This window comes from Engraulis encrasicolus, chromosome 12 (assembly GCF_034702125.1).
Source record: "Engraulis encrasicolus isolate BLACKSEA-1 chromosome 12, IST_EnEncr_1.0, whole genome shotgun sequence".
Taxonomy (NCBI): domain Eukaryota; kingdom Metazoa; phylum Chordata; class Actinopteri; order Clupeiformes; family Engraulidae; genus Engraulis; species Engraulis encrasicolus.
This window is the reverse complement of record NC_085868.1, coordinates 6,920,396-6,937,895: the sequence shown is the minus strand read 5'-3', so window position 1 is coordinate 6,937,895 and position 17,500 is coordinate 6,920,396. Positions and strand designations below refer to the sequence as shown.

At 46.7% G+C, this 17,500-nt stretch overlaps 2 protein-coding genes across 6 annotated transcripts in view; one reads left to right on the top strand and one right to left on the bottom strand.

The window, feature by feature from the left end:
* Window positions 1–12,168, bottom strand: part of LOC134459247 (R3H domain-containing protein 1) — an 88,418-nt gene extending 76,250 nt beyond the window's left edge. For 4 of the 5 annotated variants that reach the window (XM_063211550.1, XM_063211552.1, XM_063211553.1 and 1 more), the window contains exon 1: window positions 12,039–12,168. The gene's annotated coding sequence lies outside the window, so the exon portion shown is untranslated. Of the gene's footprint in view, window positions 1–3,301; window positions 4,348–12,038 lie in introns of those variants that run through there. The other variant, XM_063211551.1, reaches the window with a different exon arrangement.
* A 652-nt stretch (window positions 12,169–12,820) lies between these two features.
* Window positions 12,821–17,500, top strand: part of zranb3 (zinc finger, RAN-binding domain containing 3) — a 120,296-nt gene continuing 115,616 nt past the window's right edge. Inside the window, exons 1-2 of the mRNA XM_063212502.1 lie at window positions 12,821–12,933; window positions 13,046–13,196. Of these exons, the coding sequence (XP_063068572.1) occupies window positions 13,048–13,196 (149 nt within the window). The 5' untranslated portion in view covers window positions 12,821–12,933; window positions 13,046–13,047. The remainder of the gene's footprint in view (window positions 12,934–13,045; window positions 13,197–17,500) is intronic.

Sequence of the window (17,500 nt, the reverse complement as noted above, 5' to 3'; positions counted from 1 at the left end):
CATTTTCTAAACTAAATTTTGACAAAATATGTAGCTACTGCACTTTGTCTTTGTAGAGCAGTGTTGGTCAGACACATACACAATCGCTTCCAGTCTGCCTCATCATGCTCTGCTCTGGCCACTCGCTGCATATCGCAACAGCATAGAGTCTGTACTTGCGAGGGCCACAGAAATCACCACCATCTAATTTTCACAATTCACACACTGTAGGTGTGCCGCGCAGACGGAATATATTGTTCGCTAAAGATCTGGTTCTCTGCACAGATGTGTGGGAGGCGACAGGAGGGTGAAGGAGAAACAGAACAAAGTAAAGAAGGAAAAAAAAAGAGGAAACACGACGAGTCGGGAGGAAAAAAATATGAGAAAATAAGAATAGTTGTGCATTGCAACGCGATAAGTATTCATCACCTTTTTACACAAGCAAACAAACAAGCATGCGGCATTCTGCAGAAGCTTGTGTGGCTTACTAAAGTGGAGTTGATGCCCAGGAAACTGAGGGGGATGCATCATTCCCCCAGCCAGGTTTTAGTGCTGCTGTTGCCAATCTATTCAGCACCCCAGGCACCACTCCACATTACCTGCCAGCAGCACACACACACAAACACACACACATGCACACACACACACACACAAACACACACACATGCACACACACACACCTCAACAGCGCATCCATGAAGGCAGAGAGTGACCTTTCAGTGGCAATGTTAATGGAACACTTTTTTGGAAATCCACTACTTTTACCCACCATTAAAATCAAAATAAAATCCAATTTTACAAGAGTTAGTTGGAGATACTCTAATACACACACACACATCCATAGACAGGTAAAAAACGTCCCGACACCTAGATATGTGTCCAAACACTGGTGCAATATCAGCTTCTGAAATGCCCCCAGGGGTAATATGAGAGGAATCAAATCAATGAAACAAGCCAGCAGCGGTTGATCGGACTCTCGCTCGCTAGCACTCACGCACGCACGCACGCACGCACGCACGCACGCACAAAAGCCAGACAAAAATACCTGTCGTTAAACGACCGGCTGAACGTGGCCAAAACAGCCAGACACAATTTTCACCACCACCCCCATCATTCTTTTTCACTGCTCTCATTAAAAGTGTGCGGCATGCCGACAGAGACAGGTAGACAGGCGGACAGACAGATAGACAGACAGACGCTCATCAAAAGTGACCTATGCGCCACTCCACTTAGTCTGGGCTGGGCTTTCTAATAAACACCGCTCCACTCGACCCCAGACAGCCAAACCACCCACACAATAGGAAAAAAAACCTGCACCAGGTATTCAAAAACACGCACGCAAGCACGCACGCACCAATTGAAAGCCCACATACGTGCACAGACACAAATGCATTCTGGCACACACTCAGAGGGAGAAAAAAAAATCAAGTCTCTAATGCGACAATTCACTAAAATCACTTCAAAAACTCTTCTCAGCAATTCCGCTAATCTCTTCCCATTTCCCATCCTTCCCTTTTCCCTGCCCTTGCCATCACCCCACTCCGTACTAACAGGATTTGTTCCAAAATATGCAAATACCACACACGCCTTCTTCTCAATTCCCTTTAAAATTAATAAATAATTTAAAAAGTGCTAATATTACCACGGCAGAATGTTTTCTTCCAGTTTTTCTTTAATTACTCCCAGTTAATACCACCCCAGCATTTTTTTGGTTTGTTTTCTTAAGTACTCCCGGTTAACAGCAAACCAGTATACTCTTTTGATTTATATGTTTAATTTGTAATTCTCGTTAGAAGTTTTTAGTGTTTGGACTCTGCGGCAGAGAAAAGGAGACTTCAGACTGGCGCTGATTTGGAGCAGCTCAGCTCGCTTCATCAGGATGCCTATTAGCCCAATACACACACACACACACACACACAGTCACTTGGCTTGCCGCAAATTACACCGCAGAGCCATCGTGGCGCATCGCAGCCCCAGCAGAGCAGAGCAGCGCTCCAGCACGGCGGCACAGCGTAGCGCAAAGCAACGCGCCGCATTAAAAATTATATTTGCTAATAGTGCCCTGGGGTGGTTTACTGAACAGAATGGTGTGGTGCTGCTGAAGAGAAAAGAAAGAGTGAGGGGGGGAAGAAAGGAGAGACTAATGTAGATAGAAAGAGCAGAGAGAAAAGGGAGGTCAAACTGAAGAAGAAAGATGGAGAAAGAAGAGATAGAGCAAGTGCAGAGAGTGTGGAGAAAGAGAGAGTGGAGAAAGAGAGAAAGAGAGAGAGAGAGAGAGAGAGAGAGAGAAGAGACCCTGACGATGGAAATTAAAGCGAGAGAAAGAAAGAAGTTTGGGCCAAGGCAATTGTGCATTCACCTGGTGCAGAGCCCCACCCCAATCGCGACAGGTAGATGGAACGGCGGCAGGCACCGCAACTCTCTATGTCCCACCCTGCTAATCCCTTCTTTTTCATGCATAATGCCCAAGAGTGGGGTGAAAAGTGTAATTCGCTTAATTCCCTGTCATTTCGTTAGCAAAGAGTCTCACAGAGAGAGAGACATTTAGATTTCATAAAGACACAGTGACCCCACACAGTTAGACAAAGCAATTTTCTCAGGGCAAATCACTGCGCAAATGACAAAACATTTTAGAATTGCAGAACAAAAACAAATTGTACAAAACATTTTTTTCGCTTTTCCGTGAAGCTGTTTGGCTCTTCGCTGGGTGTGTGAACGGGCTTACTAGCGCCCAGCTGCCTTGGAGCCATTCTCCTGCAATGATGCCACAAAAGCACCACGCTGCTCAAGAGAAAGAAAGAGTGGGAGAGAGAGACACAGTGCAGGAGGAGGAGGGGAGGAAGGGAAGACCGGAGAGTGCAGAAATGCAGATCTGAAATTTCACACACACACACGCGCGCGCGCAACTCCAGCATACCACCCGTGGTGTGAACAACAAAGAGCCTTGACCGCACTCGAAAAAAAACCTCCAGGAGCTGATCTCTAGTAGCAAAAACACAACGCTAAACAAAGCGCCTCTGACGACGCGCAAAAAAACCTCAAGTATCAGTACAAGCGTGATTTTTACACACGGTAGGAATAAAAGTAGCACGCTTCTACACAGACATTATAAACAAACACCTTATATTAAACAAATATCACACCAAAGAACCATAAAACATCTATAACTCACATTCGCCTAGAGAAAAGCAATGTAAAAAGCACGTTATAAATGGTCCATTTACCATTTAGCATACATCAGCCCATCCATAGCATGCACCACCCACCTCCCCAACTACCACCACCCACCCCGCAGACACACCTTGGAGAAGGTGAGACACACCTGGCTGCTCGCGGAGGGCTTCATCCTGGCCATTGGCTAGAGGTTTAGTTTCCATATTACCTGGGGCAGCATTGGCTGGGGAGGGGGGGTTGGAGGCAGAGGCAGAGGACAGAGAGGAGGACGAGAAGAAAGGGAGGATGAAGGGAGCTGGAGGCAGAGGTAGAGATGGGAGAGGAGAACAGAAAAGAAAATAGGGGAGGAAGAAAAGAAGAGGATGGAGGTAGGGTACAACGCAAAGGCAGAGGAGGCAGAGGAGGAAGGTTGTTGGTGGTCAAAGGTGCAAGGATAAGGCAAGGGGCTTAATGAGTTTGAATGGGGGGGGGGTGGTTATGGAAGCTAGTTAGTTTGAATGGATAGAGGTTAAGGGATGAATAAGGGATGGATAGATGAATGCAAAGAGGGGAGGGATGGAGGAATGGAGTGAAGGGGGTGAGGCAGGAACAGGTAAGGGGTAGTTAAAGAAGAAAAGAAAAGAAAAGAAAATAAGAAAGAAAGGACAGAAGAAGAGAAAGACAGAGAAAGGTTGGGGAAGAAGGAGGGGGTTGGGAACAAGGTCGCGTCCCGTTCAGGAAATAGGCGAGATCGGGTCAGAGAGCGCTGCTCTGATCAGCTCAGTTCAGGTGATAGTCAGATCGCTGGCAGGCAGGCAGGCAGGCAGGCAGGCAGGAAGGCAGCAGTCACTCTCTCAGTGCCTCAGCTTCTCTTTCAGTCAGCCTCCCCTCTCTCCGTCCGAGTAGCGGTGCTCTGGACCGACCGACTGACTGACTGAGGGGAGGGTGGGGGCTACACTCCGAGCCTCGCTCCTCTCCCTCTCCTCTGCACACCTGCCCGCACCCATCCTCAGCCAGCCAGCCTCTCAGGCGCTGCCTGCACGCAAAGCCACCAAATCAACAGCTGGGCCCCGCTGATGTCAGCAGCACGGTTAGCCAATCATAATGCAGGAGGGGAGGGGCTAAAGGGTACGCATGGCAGGGAGATAGAGAGGGAGAGAGGACGGGGAGAGAGAGAGAGAAAGAAAGGATGTGGCGGGAGGAGAGAGAGAGAGAGAGAGAGAGAGAGAGAGAGAGAGAGAGAGAGAGAGAGAGAGAGAGAGAGAGAGATAGAGAGAGAGAGAGAGAGAGAGAGAGAGAGAGAGAAAGAGAGTCAGCTGTCCGTTTTAGGGGGGCAGGAGTGCAAGAGAGAAGAGAAAGACAGAGATGGAGGCAGAGAAAAATCAGACAAGGAGATAGATAGATAGATAGATAGATAGATAGATAGATAGATAGATAGATAGATAGATAGATAGATAGATAGATAGATAGATAGATAGATAGATAAAACAAAACAAGTGAGTCAGTCAGGGAGTGACAGGGAAGGAGCACGAGAGAATATAAAGAAATATGAGGGTAAAAAGCAAGAGAAGAAAATGAAAGAGGAAAAAGTGGTGTCGAATGTAGATCCAGGGCAAAAAGCAGACGTGCCGCAGCCTCCAGCAACCCCCATTACCCCCACCCCACCCCAAAACAGGACATGGACCAATCAGAACCAGCAGTCACACTCGGGGCAGGCTGTCAGTGCCGGACAGCACACGTCGCCCAAAAAGAAGGAGAGATTTTTTTTTTTTAAAAGAGAGAAAGTAATGGAGAGAGCAAGACAGGAGAGAGAGAGAGAGAAGACATCATGAGAGATACCATGAGAGCAAGAGAGGCGGAAGGAAAGAAACGATGAGAGAGAGAACAGGAGAATGACAGAGAGAGAGAGAGAGAGAGAGAGAGAGAGAGAGAGAGAGAGAGAGAGAGAGAGAGAGAGAGAGAGAGAGAGGAGGGCAGCTATTTGTGGTGCCAGCTTTGATAAGGGGTGGGGTCGACTCGGCACCGACTGCCTCATGCCAGCTAAATGCCCCCTCTGAAAACCAGGCGCTTAGACCACACTAAATGACAATTAGCTCGCCTTTCAGGACTTCCAGGAAGCCAATTTAGGAGCGTGCGGCGCAGCACAACGCGGCTGGATAAAGGCCCTCGGGGACAGGCTGGCTGCCGAACGCATGCCCGCCCAGACGAGGCAAGGCAAGCTTACACCACCTAATGACTCAGGAAGAAAAACGCTCGCGAGCGCTGAGGGAATAAACAGAACCCGAGGGAAAGAGAAAGATATGTAGAGATAGAGGGGGAGAGAGAGAGTGAGTGAGTGAGTGAGTGAGTGAGTGCAAAATGGACAAGGAAACACAAGAGACAAAGACAGATAGGGAGGAGAAAAGACACAAGACAGAGTGTGAGAGCGAGAACGAGAGTGAGGGAGAAAAAGAGAGAGGGAAGAGAGAATGGACAGAGTAAATGAGAGGTGAAAAGATAACTACAGAAATCGTGAGGGCGTGAGGGAGGAAGTGTGAATGCATGAAAGAGAAGGAGGAAAGAGAGGAGGAAACGCAGAAAGGAGACAGATGTATAGTGCAAGATAGAGTGTGATAACAAGAGGGAAAGAGGGAGGGATAGAGACGTGAGGTGAGGGAGGAGGAGAGGGGAGGGTGAGAGATACTGCACCAGCTGTCTTCATCACCCATGGGGGACGGTGCCCAAAATAAAGGACCACGTTTCTAATGCATCTCAAAACAAGGAACATAGCGCTCAAAATCAAGGAATAGGTTCTATGAAGCCACAATAACCAACAGGTCTTATTCTAAGATAAGGAAGAAGGTACTATAGATCTCCAAACAAGCAGCAGGGTTCTAGAGCCAGAATTATAAGAACATGTTTCTATGGATCTGAAAATAATTAAGAATCTCAAATTGGGAAAAGGGGTTCTAAGGAGCCAAAATATAGTAGACCATGGTTCTATGCATCTCAATGAGGCACTGTGTAGGGACCAAAAATAAGGAACGGACTAGATTGTTTCGAAAAATAAAAGGGCCATGGAAATGGTTCTGTAGATTCCAAAACAAGGGACAGGGTTCTGTACATCCCAAAACAAGGAACATGAATCTGTGCGGATCATGCCACTGTACAAGTTTTCATCAGCACAGACGGATTCCCTCAAAGGCAACTGTGCCGGCCAGAAACCAAACACTTGTCTGCAAGGCAAGACGCACGACCACCACAAACTGCCATCACCAGCATAAATCCCCACACAAACAGCTGTGCCGGCCAAGGCAGGAACTAAGACATATGGACACTAGACCGACAAGTGACTGAGACGTGAACTTGTGAAGACAATTCAATCGAGATCAGGGATGTCAAACTCTGGCCCAGGGGCCAAATCTGGCCCACGGAGTCGTTTTATTCAACCTGCGAGATCATTTCAAATGTGTATTGCAGTTGGTCCACATACACCATCAATGTATAGCGCAACAAGAATTGAACACAAGGAGTTTAATGAGTTTAACACCCCTCATTTAGATTAAGAGAAAAGAACCCTCACTACAAGGGCTAGTCAGGTGTGCCATGTGGAGAAAAATCCTTGCTCAACATCGTATACTGTATCGTGAACAACACAGTGAATAAAACACACATTTTGGATACAGCTAGGCAGACAGATCCTGACAAACTGCTAACACCAACATTAATTCCCACACAGACCCAACAGACAAGATAGGCACTCAAGACATAGCCAACTCCTATATGGTCACACACAAGAAGTCATTAATAAGTTAAGGCATATGGGGAAACGACGGGGCAAAAATTATGTGAAACATCCGCTATATAGTGCAATATCATATGTAAGTAACAAAATAATATGTTTTAGTCCCTGTGGCAAACTACACAATGAGCAAATGAAGGCTTTCGACACAGACTGAGCCAGCCTGCCTGCCACAGACAGCTGCCAACACAAACACACATCCCTCAACAGGAGAGGAGGAATTGAGACATATGGATAATACACAGTTCCAGAGACACGAAGAGGAGTCAGACAGGGAATGAGTACAGATTTCAGACCGAGCCAGCCAACCAAAGACATCTAAAGACTAGACAGTCAGGCAGGCGGGTATTCATACGGGCATTCATGCAGACATGCAGGCAGACCACTGAAAAACACAGTAAAAGGTGTCAGCACAAGCCAGCCTACCAGACAGACAGACAGACAGACACAGTTGGACACACACAGCCTGACACACAGACACGGAGCTTATAGGGTGGCCCTCTGTAACCCTATAGTGCACGGCTTAGATTGAGGCTCCCCTGCTCTCCTGAACAGGAGAGGCCGTGTGAAGCAAAAGCAGGGGTGCCTCATCATCATCTGCATAAGAAAAGCAGCGGCGGCAGTAGCAGCAGCCAGAGGAGATGACGGGAGGAGACCGACAGCAAGCCGGGGTGTGTAATTAACGCGTCTGAAACGTGTGTGCACGGTTCACCACAGCATGAAGAACTGGTGTCTTTCACACCCACACACACTCTCGTGTGTGTACACACACACACTCAAACACACACACACACACACACACACACACACACACACTTTCATCCCTCCATGGATGCACGCTAAAAAACTTCCACCTCTCCCTTAACATGCATAAATATTCACATCAATGTAATGAAGCAGGATGGGGGGAGAAGAGAAGAGAAGAGTGGTGGTGATGGTAAAAAAGGGAGGAGCAGAGTAATGTGCATTTAAACAAGAAAAGCTCCCGACAAATAGCAAATAGCAACCAGTGCTAATGAGGTCCCCGAGGGCGAGATGTGATGTGATGCACGGCTGGGGAAGGTGGTGCAGGGCAAGTGTGTGTGTGTGTGTGTGTGTGTGTGTGTGTGTGTGTGTGTGTGCTCTGCGGTCATACAAGCGATGTTGGAGGATACCATTGCTAAAGGCTACATTCTCATTACACCACTGCTTAGATTCTGATGCCTGGCTCTGGACAAAGCAGAGGGAGGCAGAGAGGGGGGGGGGGAGGCTACTTGCACCAATGGAGCAGGTCTGTCTGCATCCAGTGTCTTCCATCATGGCCAGTCTGCCGCTTTGTCTCCTGCTCATGTCTACCCTCGAGTCCTCTCCTGTCATGTCTGACCATCTAAGTTTCTTGTCTTCGCCTGAACAGGAGTGCATTTCTCAAAGCCATAGTTGCTAACTACGTTAGCTACTTTGCTGTTTGCTACGCAATTTCCCATTAGTAACTATGCACATTGCTAACTGGCTAACAACTACGCTTTTGAGAAACACACCCCAGGCGAGCAGTCCAATCTCATCAGTGGAGCAAGTTCAGTCTTCGTCCTCCAGTCTCATGTTCCCTCTCAAATGAAACGGCACAGCATAGCCAAAGAAGGTAGATTAAAGAAAAGATACTTCAGGCTCTGACTTTTCCAGGATCCATGTGATGTCAGGCGAACGCCCCTTTAGGAGAGCTTCGGTTAGGAGACCTTTGGAGTCTTCGGGTTGAGTCCCCTTAGCACTACAGATGGCGGTAGCGCACATCTTGTGCAAGCCACCACCAAACATCACAAAAAGACAAGAAGGAGGGGACAACGACCCTTAGGAGACCAAACTTCAGCACACTAGTTTGCATAGGATGGGTGGAGTTTGAATCCTTCCTCTAATCTACCCTCTTTGGCATAGCCTTTTGCAATGATGACGGTCATATCTCTCTGACAACGGCTAACATCCCCCCTAATCACCTTGGCTAACAAAAATTCTACGGGAAACACTGGTGTAGACCAGTACTCACTGCCAAGTCTCCTTTCCTTTCTTTCTTCTGCTTCTGTCCCTCTGTCTCTCTTTTTCTTATCCTCCTTTCTTAATGGGGAGAAAAAAGCTCCCCATTCCCTCTCCCGGAGCTCCCCAGGTCAGTATAGGTCATGTCCAGTATCATGTCCCTGGTCACTGCTGCTGCTCGTGCTACTTCTGTCCACCTGTCTCGTCTGTTTCATGTCTTCACCTGTCTATTTCCGTCCACTCCACAGTGACATCAAGTCCATCTGTGTTCAGTGTCCACTGTGTTTCATGTTCCCTCTGTCTCCTCTTCTTCTGCTGACCTATGTCTGTCCATTTCCTGTTCCAACCTGTCTACTTACATCTTTGTCAACATGTAGATCAAAGTACATTTATCTCATCTCTCTTTTACTTGTTATTGTTCTCTTTAGACAAAATCAGACAGAACTGCACACAGTACACAAACAAAAGCCAAGCAGCATCCAAACCTGCGAATTGGGGATACAGACTTTGAAGGGCATCACGTAAGAGACCACTGAGTTCATATTGACATTAGCTCAATGCTTCTAGTCGGATTAAGGTGAGGTCCCCCCCCCAAGCCCCACAACAGCCCACTGTTTAAACAGCTCTCCGCCAACATGGCACAGACCCACTCCCCTGATGCCGTTTAGGCTACATTTCCTTTGAGGTCGAGAACGGCTCTGGCGTTTTTCTGATTGTACAGCACCCCCCTCAACGTTCCATTTCCGAGACGGACAAATGGAAAAGGGACCAGGGGGGTAGTGGTGGTGGATAAAATGTTTGGAGTTGACTACTTCACACTTAACTTACAGGTTGTAAAAAACCCAAGCCATTGGATACATTATAGGGAACGACAGCCTTTAAGTGAGAAAGAGCAAATAAATACCTCGGTGCTACACAATTCACAGAGTCTATAGCGGACTTAGGGCAAAAAAAGGAAAAAGAAACAAAACACCAGAGAATGACCTAGGGGGAAATCTAGTTGAAAGCTCAGAATTCAGTGCCTTTGGAGTGAAGGTAATTAAGACCCTTGCCACGAACCAGCGGGGAAAAAAACAATCTTGTGATCCCCATTAGGAGACAGATGTTTCTTAGCAACACACAGCAGTGATGAAGATTCTAAGATTCAAAAACATGATGGCGGATATAAAGCCGGGCACATCTGCACAGATGCTCTGCAGCATATTCAATATTCACAGCAAAAAAACTGACAGATTCTATTGTTTTAGATTTTTCGAGTAAACACCTTCCACAAGGATGTGTGGACACAGCAGCACAAGGTGAAAAAACTCCCAGGTGTATATTTGTGGAAGATACCATCTGTTCTCTTTCAAATCAGGCAACCCAATCTTGCATCCGAATTGAGAACTTTCATTGCACTGCTAGAGAGGCTGCTCAAATAGGTGACATCAGGCCTTGCGTAAACCACAACCATCCTGTCAGAGCCAGTCCCAGATGAGACAGAGGATGCATGGGTACAAAAGAGAAGAAACAAGGCCTTCTAATCTAAAAACATACTGATTACGTTCTGCGTTGTGGCAATTCTCGGAACTCGCATCATTTTTTCTTCTGCACCATTTTGTGGGCTATTAATAATCCGTTTGACAGTTGCAGGCCAACAGCCCCGCACCGACATACCAAGTAACATTTAGTTCAGCACAAGTATTTGGAAGTAACTTAAGTTATCTGAGGCAACAGAAGTCGTCGTATTAAAAGCGCTGGCAATCTGTCAGTGAACAATTTGAACGAGGGGGCACCTTCTGCTAACCACACCAACGCCTTTCATTGAGGTATTTCAGCTGAACATTACCCACGTTATATTACAAACAGCTACCTCAAACAAATGGCGTAATACAATAGCTGACAGTACAAATAATAAAAAAAATGCCCAACACACAACATCAACACATAAGTAATTTCTGATGACAGCTCGGCCCAAGTTATGAGATGGATACCCATGAATGTTAGAAGCTAGCTGCCATATACCGCGAAATCCAGCAGCCGGTGGTCGCGTGCTAGCTGACTGCAGGTAAGATTAATGTATCCACAAAAGCGAGTTTTGATTTTTCAGTCAGTTATCAACTACAATTACTGTCGTGATATCCCGTCATACACAAACCAGACATCTACAGTCATTCATTCTCCGTTTTTACAGCATAAAATGCAGGTGTTTCATGAACATGTCAGCTTGAGTTAGCCAACTGATGTTAGCCAGGCTATCTACTTCTACCTTGGCAGGATTCTCCGCAACAGTGCTTGCCAAACATTAGGAAGGTAGCAAGAGGTAACTAGCTACTTGTAAGCCTTCACTTTCTACAACCACAGTGTGCATGTCACAAGCTCATAAATGTATGGAGAAGGCGCAAAATATGTCAACAAGGCTGACTTTGTTTATCGCGACGACCATGGCAATTCAAACAAGTTTCGTAAGTTGCACTGCCATTAGCTTTGCCTCTTACCACATGAGAACATGGCAGGCCCAAGCCCATGCTAAAGCCCTCTCCTCCCACACCTAAACATAACCATTTCCCAATTTCAGTATCACCAAATTAGTGACATCGGTTAGTCAGTGAGCCGTGTATTACCTTAATTGTCTAGATGTGTGTTGTTATGGTATATTTGGACACAACAGATTCACCGATAAATACTGTAAAAAGCTATGCTATCAAGCACGTTAAAATGGAAAGGCCTACTCTGGTATGCTGCTAGCCGGCTGCTAATCGCAAATGTTATTTTTAGCAATCACACTGGTAAACCATTGATCGGTTGGCGACGTAGAGTGTCATTTCATCCCCTCGAAAGAGTTCATTTGATATATTATACTTATTATTTTATGAGCTGTCCAACATAAACACCGTGTTCGTCAAGTCTTGATTAAATACCTCGTTATCTTGTTAGCGGGCAAGCTAGCTATTAGAACAAGATTCTGGCAAGCATATTGGCTTGCATTGTCCAGGCTAGCTCGCTAACATTTGCTAATGTAACCAAAGGCGCTAGCAAGCTACGAACCTGGTAAACGATACCACAGCGAGAATAATTTGCGCTTATGTATCTTTACAATCAGCCAACACAGAGAACAGCAACACAACAGTTGTCTTCTTACCAGGTAGGGTGACAGTACAGTACGTTTGAGATAAATTAATAATGCCGCATAAGCATGTATTACTGGCTGGTTGCAGTCAATCTGTAGCTAAGTCAGCAACACTAGACACTTGACTAGGCAAAGCATAGGATCCGATAAGGGGACACACACTGAAAGAAGAGACACTGCGACTGGCAGCTCGCCTGACCAATCAAGTGCCCAAGACCCCACATAACTCCCTCCCCTTTTCTACAGCCACTTGTACACAGTCTATTTTACAGTGTTTTAACTTTCCAAGAAAGCTAATAGTTGAGTTGAATGTATTCTACTTGTATCGTTCGTTCCAGTCTAACATGCCTGGCTATTTAAATCTGGGTAACATCACACAGAAGGGAACGCACAATGCAGTAATGCCATACATTGCAGCCAAAAGGTTCAAATGGTTCTGGGAAGATTCATTTGAATCAAAGTCTAAAAAATATACATTTTACAGAGAGTAGTACAGAGGAAGCTTATTTTCTCTGTCTGTCTTGTAGGAGTTGAACCAACCCCTATGATCTCTCTTCAACAGTAATCAGCAGTAAGCACAACCTTCTCAAACATAACCATCAATGGTAAGTCAAAGAAATAGTGACTGACAACACTAGACTACTGTAAAAGTATCGCTAGAGCGGCAGAAGTGTCTCCTACTTTTTTATTATTCTGGGCACCTCTGTGCATTTGGCAGGGTACGAGCCGAATGTCGCGCCATAATGACGTACTACTTCGCCAGTCACATTTTCGCGCGAACGTTTGGCTGGACAACATGCTTTGAACCAATGTTAAATATTAATGTAAAATACTGCTGTATGCCTTATCAAATAAGTAACCAACCCAGTGTAGTGTGGGAACGTTGTACTTGACTAACTGTTGTCAGGTATGTGGCTTGTATGCGTTGCATAAACTTTGGCAGCATCTGCCCATGGTCACCCATTGCATTCTATTTGACTATGTGATTCTCAACACAAACATTTTGTTTTTTCTCCAAGACATGGGTAAGACCAACAGAACTCACATCCAAAGTGTTCCTATCGAGGAGACACTGGACCAGGAGCTTGCATCTCTGCCGGAGAAGTTGCAGAAAAAGTTGATGCCCTTTCAGCGAGACGGGATCAAATTTGCTCTGTCGAGGAAGGGAAGGTGAGGGTTCCACTTGGCATCCTTTCAGTCGCCGCTTTGGTGACTTGACAATCGTGTGTATATATCTGGATTATCCGATGTCGTGACATTAACCTTTCTACCAAGTAGAAAGCGGTCACATGAGGTAGGTAGGTTGCATGCATGCAGACTGGCTAACAATAATTTACTTCACCAAGACGCCCTCCCCAGTCAGTCGATGAAAGCCTGTGGGAAATAGTGGGTCACGGGAGTAGACTTGGAAGATGTTGTGATGCCGAGCGGTGGCGGGGATAATCAATACCGTGACATCGGAGCAGCCTGTTCTCGGCGGACGGGGTCAGTCAGTCAATTAGGCGTGAGACATTGGTGTGACAGCCAGCACCTCCCGGGACCTTGCAATCCAAGCCGTTGGTAATGAATGGGAAAGCCGAGACTGTAGGCCAGGTATCGATTCTGTGAGACTGCAGCATGCAAGTGTACCGTGGGGTCCACCGCCAATCTAACCTAGTGCAGGTCATGCAGGCTCAGGTGTAAAAAGTGGCTTTTTGTGCAGAAGCTCTCTCTCTGTATAGTAGGCCCACTATAGTCAAGTGCTGCCAAAGCTCAGAGAGAGGGGGGTGGTCTGCTTCACTCATTTTGTGTAATGGTTAGTCGTCATCATCATCAGTCCCTGTGTGTTGTGATCTGGTGTAGGCTGTATGAGCACAGCTCGCTCTCTCTCTCTCTCTCTCTCTCTCTCTCTCTCTCTCTCTCTCTCTCTCTCTCTCTCTCTCTCTCTCTCTCTCTCTCGCTTGCTCTCTCTCTCTCTCGCTTGCTCTCTCTCTCGCTCTCTACACACACACACACACACACACACACACACACACACACACACACACACACACACACACACACAGAGAATGAGCAAGATTGCAATATTAGGTTGCATAACCTGTGAGAGTCTGTGATCATTGATGGATAAAGCTGCCTCTCATTCTCCTTCTCCCTTGTAGAGCGCACGCGCGCAGACACACACACGTGACGCACACACACACACACACAAACAGAGAATGAGTGGCCGGCTGCTGCCATGGCTTAGAGTGCCTGTGCCTATGTGATATTATGTTGCATAACCTCTGAGAGATCATTGATGGATAAAGTTTTCTCTCCTTCTCTCTCTCTCTCTCTCTCTCTCTCTCTCTCTCTCTCTCTCTCTCTCTCAGCCCTTCATCCACCCACCCACTCCCTCCTCTCAAAGCAATACGGATCATTACTCTGATTTGTAATTCTTAAACTGGGGAACAAAAAAATAACAAAGTAACGTAATCAGAAGTTATTTGAATTCCAAATGATCTGTGTGTCAGCTTTCGAGAAATGGAAATCAATTCCCCCCCCACCCCCCTTCCCTACTCGTCTCCAGCTCAGATCGTCCGGACAATTAAATTGTGTAAATATAGTCATGAGAGAGAGAGAGAGAGAGGGAGAGGGACGTAGACAGACACACACACAATGTGAAGCTAAAAGCAATGAGGCTTGTGTGCTCCCCCTTGGAACCAGTTTTGTGTCGGTATGAGCAGCCTATTTCAACACACTACAGTATCGCCCCACATTACCCTTTGGAATAAGACGTATGGAGGTGTAGTGTCAATCTTCCCATCCAGCTGAGATATGCAGCCAGGGCCGGATTAATGCACATGCTAGGTTAGACAAGGCTGCAGCCTGGGGGGCCCCCCACCTGCCAGGGGGCCTCATAATACACACTGTTCCGCCAATGGAACACTGAAATAATCTACATACTGTGAAATGGTCCATACTGTGCTCTACTCTATTACACTAATGTGAAGAGGCACAAGGCCTTTAGTACCTAATGCATCACAACTTGGTCATGGCCATTTTGGTAACAGCAAATCTATAACGGGACATGCCCTTACCCTTTAAGTCTGTGCAACACTATTTAATTTGATCTTATTTCTCCTTTAATTCACCATGATAGTCATGTTGAGTCTCTTGAGGCCTGTGTTCAACCTTTAAGTCCAGCTGCAGCATCTATGCGTATTTACCTTAAACAGCGTTGACATATCTGTTACAGTGCTTAAACACATTAAGTCTTCATGGGTTAACGGATTAAGGTTAGGGTTCGGGTTGAAGTTTGAGCTACACTACTTGTAGCTTCCGATTGGTAGCTGATCTCGACGAAGCAGCCCATCTCGACCGAGCACTGGCAGAGCAGCGTCGATGTGAATTCCTGTAGCCCGGCGCTCCGTGTTTTTGATTGCAATTACGCACTCCAGTCGCCTGGGTCTTGCATCATAAAGTTGATGAGCGGGAAATCGTGGCAGCCACTTGTAATTGCGGAAACCGTCAACAGCCAATTAGCCTCGGATCGCTGTGCCTGTCTTGCTCTGTCTCTCTCTCGCTCTCTCTCTCACACTCAATCACTTACGGTACTCTCTCACACATAGACACACTCACACATAGAGACACACACACACACACACACGATCCCTGCGGCAAAGGCTTCGTCCAGGCAGGCAGCGTCGTCATTATCCTCATCACTGCCATCTTCATCATGACCATCCTCCTCGTCACCATTATCGTCTGTCTGCCACGGGTGAGTGCCCAAGGCAAGAGCCAGCATTAGCTGCAGTGGCACCAGCACCGGCACCGTAGCTGGCACTCGCACTGAGTCACTCATCGCTCTGGCTGGCAGAGATAGCATTGGCACTTTAGCACCGTGGAAGGAGACATGGGGTGCACACACATAAGCGCACACACGCACATGCACACAAGAGGTGAGGAGGCTGCCGTGTGGCTTTGGCAAGAGATGAGATGGGTGAGGAAGTAGCTGGCACGACAGATGAGACGATGAATCATCTTTGCAATTAATCACAATTAACAATGTCACCATTCATTAATCGATCATAATCGTAGTCATGAATAAGCCCTCCAATACAGTCCTGTCGACATACCCAAATATAATTCTGTATATGTATGGTACTATGCTGCTAGCTGGGCCAAGTACTGCCACTCACACAGAAAAAAAACATTTTTTGGTTGCAATTTTTCACATTAGTGCCAGTGGTTGCTTTCCAAATGTAACCAAGCACTGTTCCTGTCATTTCTACTCCTTTTTTGGTGTCGTTTATTGCTGTGTAATACTGGTAGTGATATCATAGTCATTATAAACCCAGACATGAATGCTAAATCAAAAAGCACATTTTCCCTAATTGGCCCCATGAAAAGAGACTTGTGATGCGCGCGCAGCCACACACACACACACACGCACACACGCACGCACGCACGCGCACACACACACACACACACACACACACACACACACACACACACACACACACACACACACACACACACACACACACACACACACACAGGAGGGATGTCACTGCGGCTTTGCTGTGTGGCTTTGGAACTGGCAGAGGTGGATGTGCAGGAGAAAACCTGCCAGTGGCCCACTCACACCGGTGCCTTACATCATTGTGTGTCTGTGTGTCTGTCTGTCTGTCTGTCTGTCTGTGTGAGATGCTTCCTTCATTTGTGTGTGTGTGTGCGTGTGCGCGTGTGCGTGTGCGTGTGCGTGTGCGTGTGTGTGTGTGTGGCTGACAGGGTGGCAGAGGTAGCGGGGGATATTGGAGGGCTGCTGAGGTGCACAATAGCCTTAGTCTCACTGCAGGGCCAGCCCCGGGCTGGCCCGGACAAAAGGGGGCTGACGGTGATCTCATCAAAAGGGGGCTAGGTGCTAAAGATGGCCGCCGGGCCAGGTTGTGGGGCTAAGGGCCGTTTTCCCTGGCCCGTCGAATTCGATGGGCCAGCAAGCACCGTTGAGGCTCGGAGGCGGGGTCAACCTCTGTGTAATGTGGCTGCATGGGGGACTTATCGCTAAATTCTGGGCAAATTATGGTTAAGCATTAGTTTGGGGTGTTTGGCTTTCTTATGGCATAATTTCATAAGATGCAACCTTGGCACTTCTGTTTGTGTTTTTAAAGTTATTTAGCCAACATAACTTTTTTGTTGTTATCAGGGCATCATGGGCACCACTACACTTAAACTTGGGATGTCATAGCTAAGTCATGTCGCTTTTTTCTGCTTTTAGCCGCCAACTCTTGTGCCATTATCGTGATTTGGCATGCTTTCCACTAAGCCTTTGACTTCGATATTCGATATTCGAATATAAGTCGAATGTTAAGAAAATTCGAGACATTCGAACGAATATTAATTGGCCATTAATATTCGAATCTGACATGGGTATTGCTTTTTTGGGTATTTCATTGTTATTGATTAAAATTATTTCCTTGTAAACATCGCAATTCACAGTCTCAATTTATTTT